This window comes from Vipera berus (genome assembly GCF_964194415.1).
Source record: "Vipera berus genome assembly, chromosome: 4".
Lineage (NCBI taxonomy): Eukaryota > Metazoa > Chordata > Lepidosauria > Squamata > Viperidae > Vipera > Vipera berus.
Window position 1 is genome coordinate 100,240,320 of NC_138206.1, and position 6,165 is coordinate 100,246,484.

Sequence of the window (6,165 nt, forward strand, 5' to 3'; positions counted from 1 at the left end):
TTCACTTAACAACTGGCAAGAAAAGTTGTAAAATGGGGCAAAACTCACTTAACAAATGTCTCACTTAGCAACAGAAATGTTGTTTGGTTGTGGTCGTAAGCCGAAGACTTCCTGTAGTCAGTTTCATCTTCATATAAACCAAATCTATAAGCCAATGGAGCCAGTGAGGAAATGCAAGAAAATAAATAGCCAATATATGAAATATCCATCTTACTAGCCAAAAGAAGCTGCAATTACTTGTTTTCCTTTCCTTCCAGAATCAAGAAGAATATGTCGAAGGATGAAATTTCTAGAAAGCCACCTAGTACTGAGTAAGCTGCCTTCATTTTGTTTTGCGTGCTTTGAAATAAGAATTCTGTTATAAAAACCAATATTAATTTTGGAACAAATTGGATGTACCACTTTGCTTTAAAGAAGTAGTGTTGGCTGATTGGAAGTTAGGACAGAGCAAAAAGGAGAGGGGAGCAGAAGGTTGGGCAGTATATTTTGCCTCTGATCAAAAATCTGTTAATCCTCTTCTGATTTTTTTAGCCTCCTCAAATGCTATTTGCATACTTCTGATTTTATAAATTACATTCAATATTATACGTAACAGGATCAACCAATGATTATGATTCAACTACTTTTGGTCATCTTTTAACTTGAATGGAATGAAGTAAATTGATTGGCTAAAATCTACATTTACTGTAGATCAGCATTTCCCAACCTTGTGCCTTTGAAAGAAGCTGGAATACAGGTTATTTCACCAAAAATCATGAAGGAGTTAATCTAGCACCTCTGGAGGGCAATGCTTTGGAAAAGGCTGAAATAGAATTCTGCCTAAAGAGTAAAAAAATAGTTTAGCTACCGGTAATTCTTATTTTTGTAGAATTGGTGTTACTCTAGATTAAAATTTAGTGCTTCATTGCTCCTACAATGTAATAGTTATATATCTGCCTATTGATGCCAAAATAATATTCAACAGAAATGGGTACAGCTCCTAATTATCCTTGCTTTGATAAGAGAGTTCCTAAGGAACTGTCTTAGGTATAATGTGTGATAGATTATTGATTCTACTTTTATTATAGAAAGTTAGTTTATATTTTTAAAATTACTGTAACTGGAACAGGTTAAATTCATAGATGAATTTTTGTTCTCCCAGAACTCCTCCATTTAGTTCAGAAGAGGAAGTGGAGGAAAATGATATCAGGCACTCCTACATCTCACCTGAATTATCTCTGCACAAGGCCTCCAAGGGCCACAGCAAAGACAACGTGCCAAGATTTGCATATCGGAGTGATATAAACATGCCTGAAGATGAAGTAGATCTTAAGCCATCCAGAAGCAGAAGTACAAAAGCTAATTATGTGGGCAGTATTTGGGGGAAAGCTAAAAATATGTGGCACTCGTGGGGGGAGGAGAAATTGCCTTATAAAGATTGGCAATCTGAAGCAGATGAACCGTGTCAGAGAACTGAAAAACAATATCTAACCTAAATGATCCTTGTAAACCACCAAATTACAACTTTTAGAAACTGACTGAAATCTTGTGAGATAGACAAGTTATTTTAATATTTCATCATTATTGTATGTGATCTTGGGTCTTACAAAGTCTATCTTATAAAGTCTAATCTCAGGATTTTAATTTACTTAATTTTCCTGGTCAGATTTGGGTGATAATGCAGCGGTGCCTACAAAATTTGCTAATCTCTGCATGTAACTGTTCTTTTCTTTTACTTTGCTGGATGACTTGTTTCAGTAGCATAATGTCTAGAACAGGGGTCCCCAACCTCCGGGCTGTGGCCCATTACCAGGCTGTGGTCTATTCGAAACCAGGCTGTGCGACAGGCAGGCTGGTGTGTATGCATCCCAAAGGCTTCTCTCTTGCATGAGTGAAGCTGAGATGTTACAGCAATGTGACAAGATTGTTGGGATGGCATACAAGGGTCCTCTCATTCTCTTGCAGCACCAGCTATGTTTAAGGTGGGGAACGAAAGGGGCAGAACCTGGGCTGGGCGCAAAAGTAGAAACTGTCCTTATCACCCAGCTGGTGTGCAGTTTCACAACCCAAACCAGCATGGCCAAGGGCAGCTTGTTTTGAAAGGGAGTCCAGATTTCAGCCTTGGAAACTTACTGGGTGACTTGGGATCAGTTTCTTAGACTAACATATCTTACCAGGTTTTTGTGGTAGACAAAAAATGGAGGTTATGCCATGTATGTCCCCTTGAGATCCTGGAGGAAGGATGGGGGTGGATGTAAGAACTGTACAGTTAATCTCTAGACTAAGTCTTGTTGAGGAAATGTTGATAGCACAGCAGGCATTGTCACTGTGTCTTCAGATATTTGTTTTATAAACTGCCTGTCTTTTGTCTTGATTGGTTTTAGGCTCTTTACTTCAAAATGAAATGGATGAAATGGAAAAGTTTCTCTTAAGCCAAAGAAAGGAAAGGAAACAAATTGGAGAAATTAATGGTGGTTCAGCATCTATTCAGACATGTGCACAAGGAGTAAAGGTATTTTACAAATAAGATTCTAAACTGTCCCATTAAATGTTTTGTGATCCTGTTGTACATGTTTTCATTTGACTCCAATGTGACCTGGGATAACCATAGAATTCTACGATTGCAAAAGGCAACTCAAACCATCAGATCCAGAATCCTCCATGCAGAAATCCCTAACATTTCCAGCCTCTGCTCATATACATCTAGTGCCAGGAATCCAACAGCTTCTATGGTTGTTGGTTCCACTGTCACACTGATCGTATTATTACTAAGATTTTTCCTAGCAAACAACTGCCAGAATCAAGTTCACAGCAGTAGAATCCTACAGAAAGATTGTATTCCTTTGTATCCAGTGGAATTCTTAATGCAGCTTTAATGAAACATTACTTTCAATGGAGAATGAAACACATTTAATACTTTCCAGTGTACATGAAAGGTACTAGTAGAAACATTTTAACATTGCTGCATTTAAAGTGTTCCAACTGTAAAATCTGATAGACTATTGTGTTTTTTCTTTCTTTCACCTTACTCATTTTTACTCCTTTCAGTAGAGGTCACTGTTTTTTTTAGAATAACAATTTTTTTCCTACAGTGATACAGTGTTTAGTAATGAATCAAGAAAATACTCTACGCATTTCTATACTGTCTTCTCAATTTGTTTTTTTTTAGAGCAGGAAAATAAAACCATTGTTTTTCTGTATTAGTCCTGAGAATTCCAAATTTCTTTTAATAATTTCATATATCTCTTTCATCCTACTGTGCTACGTTCAAAAGGATTGAGAATAACTGCTCAGTGAAATATTGCTAAAACATTTCCTAAGTTGAAGAAATTGCTGTTATTTCTTTTTTATATATATATAGTTTACAGGCATTGAAGATGAGGACGACTGGGATTTATCATCTCTGGAAGATGAAAAACCTTGGAAAGATGAGAAAAATAAGAATGTATGTGCTGTTGAAAAGAATGGTCCGTATGCTGTGTCAGTGACCCGTGAATGGAGAAAACCAATAAAGGATGAAGGTATTTTCATGCTAGAATTGCTGTGTTACATTTTTCCCTGAACAATTTGAAAAGGGAAGTTTAATCCAGACATACATCTACTGTGACTGTGGATACTATTTACATAGACTACTACCAGTTGCACGACAGCCTAGTGTTAAAGAAGAAAGAGTTCCTATGGCAACAAGATGTACAACTCTTCCCATGGCAGTCACTGAGAGGTTGGTGACAGTTTGACGCATTTCCTAGCTTTGCCCAATGGCGCTGATTCCAAAGCTGGAAAGTTCCCACATTGGCCAACTATGCATATGGGAGATGGCATTTTTTCCAAAAAGATTTAGACTGGATAATAATGAGAACTTTTCTAAGGGTAAGAATATGAAACAATAGGTGGCATGGAATGATAGCATCTTTCTCAATGAATATCTTTCAAAGTAACTGCATTTTTCTTTTTTAATAGGACTTCAAGATGCAGATATCTCAACCTCACCGAAAAGCAGCTTGGTCACTGTTACAGATTGGAGCGAATCTTCAGTTATTTGAATGTGCAAGGAGGTTTAATCTGATGTCGGTCCTTTTTTCTTATGGTGCACTAACAAGGAACTTTTCTTTACAAAACTGTGTCCAAAATTTTACATTTTAATCAAAAGCGAGCTGTTAATTACTTCCAGCTAGTTCTCCTGGAAGAACAAGTGTTGTACCAATTCATACTGTCCTCTTTTTTAAAAATATCAACACATATTTAAATCATAAAAAGACCTTATATAAACATATCTTTATTGTAATGCTATCCAGGACAACTAAAACGTTGGAAAAAGATGGCTTTGTTTTGACTCCTGGCACTTCCATGCAGCTACTATCATGTCTCTCCTTTTTTTCTCTAGATTGGCCATGCCCAATTCCTAATCAATCTTCATATGTTTTTGTCCTTAATGCCCTTAATCGTCTTAGTTGCTCTTCTTTGCACTTTTTCCCAAATCTCAACATCTTTTTTTGTAATGTGACCAAAACTGGATGCAGTATTCCAGGTCTTACTAAGGATTTGTAAAGCCGTACTGATAGGAAACACTGCAAAACTATTCAGTTTCCTCTGGCGTAACACCCGAGCTGAAAGTTCACTGCACAACTTCTGAAGGTCCCTACCCAAAAGACCAACTGCATCTGTTGATGTAACCGTTCTATGTAAAAGGAACCCCTCCTTTTGAGGAAAGATTAGCAGATTTCCTTAATGGTAAAGAAGTTGTGTGAGAATCCTGCCACCTGGTGAGCACAGGAATATTAGGGATAATATTAGGTCACATGAACTCTACTTGGGGATCGGTTGAAGCAGCATAGGAAAGATGCAGTAAAATGCTTTGCAGCAACTTAAATTGAGCACATTCATTATGTGTTTTGTAATCTGTCAAACATGACTTCTTGCCTGGCCTTTGTGCTCATCTGTCATTGCTATCAAGCCTGTAAGAGAAGGCTTAATATGACCCTGCTTTTGTCTCCTCTTGCCTCTTCTTATGAAGAGCAAAATTGCCTTTTGCCTTGAGCATGCAGAAATAACTGCCCAAGGGGGACAGGTGGATCAATGACCACACCAGATGCTATCTCAGTGTTTCAGGGCATTTAATAACTTCAATGTACTTCATAGATTGAGCCCTAGTAACCCTTAACAACCCTTCAACGAGCACAATTTGAACTGAATTGGGAACAGAGGGCATAAAAATAATAAGATTTTTTTAAAAAATAAAATTATTTATTTTAAACCAGCTAAACAATAAAGTTCTTAACGTTCTTCTAATCCAAAATAATTACCAAAACTACATTTCTGGTCTCATAAAAAATGACTAAAAGGCTGTGTTCCTTTCTTATACCTCATTCTTTCCCAAAACATTTTGTATTTAGTTCTAGGCACAGGTAAGTGTATCTGGAAACCAGCATGTGTGTGCTCCATTCCTCCATCTTCTTACTGATGTTTAAATGTACAGTGTTGTTCTCTAGTAAAAAAAAAATCTGTGGAGCATGCTAACTTTCAATGGGTTTCATATCTTATAAAAACTCAAGATAGGATTGGTCTTTAACGGTATAATGTGTATCACGGCAGTGAAGCTTTGTTAATAGAAGAAAAACAAGGAAAAGGCCATTCTTACCTCACTATAATACTATAGCAACCAGTGTAGTGTAGTGGTTAGGCACCAGGCTAGAAACCAGGTTTTAGTTGTTGCTGTAGGCCCAAAGCTAGCTGGGTGAATGTGGGCCAGTCACTCACACACTGTCCTTGGAAGAGGAAGCAAAGGGCAAGCCACTTCCAAAACCCTTGCCAAGAAAATTGCAGGACTAATCCAGGCAGTTGCCAGGCATTAACTCTGACCAGAAGGCACCAAAATAATAATAATACTACCTAGTTTTTAAATCACAGTATCTAACAAAAATTACACAAAATAAAATGATGTAATCAAATGTATATTACATTGTACATTTTAGTGGTCTGATGAGAACTGCAATTTTTAGAGCAATATGACAAACCTTCAGGGACAAAGTTGATTGTTTCAATCAATACCTGAGACTGCCCTGATTTAAATCAACCTATTTGCAGGTGAGGGATTAAGTGAAACTACAGAGAGAATTTCTCAGACACAGAGACATTTATCTGCTCATGATACCTAGTAGAACACAAGCTGCCTTATGTAAATCCAAA

At 37.1% G+C, this 6,165-nt stretch overlaps 1 protein-coding gene across 1 annotated transcript in view; it reads left to right on the forward strand.

Moving 5' to 3' along the window:
* The window catches only part of DZIP1 (DAZ interacting zinc finger protein 1), a gene marked incomplete at both ends in the record, with an annotated part of 30,745 nt that extends 26,723 nt beyond the window's left edge, over nt 1-4,022 (forward strand). The window contains 5 exons of the mRNA XM_081326401.1: nt 258-311; nt 1,142-1,275; nt 3,072-3,085; nt 3,341-3,500; nt 3,940-4,022. Coding sequence (XP_081182527.1) covers nt 258-311; nt 1,142-1,275; nt 3,072-3,085; nt 3,341-3,500; nt 3,940-4,022 — 445 coding nt within the window. The remainder of the gene's footprint in view (nt 1-257; nt 312-1,141; nt 1,276-3,071; nt 3,086-3,340; nt 3,501-3,939) is intronic.
* Nucleotides 4,023-6,165: the final 2,143 nt, after the last annotated feature.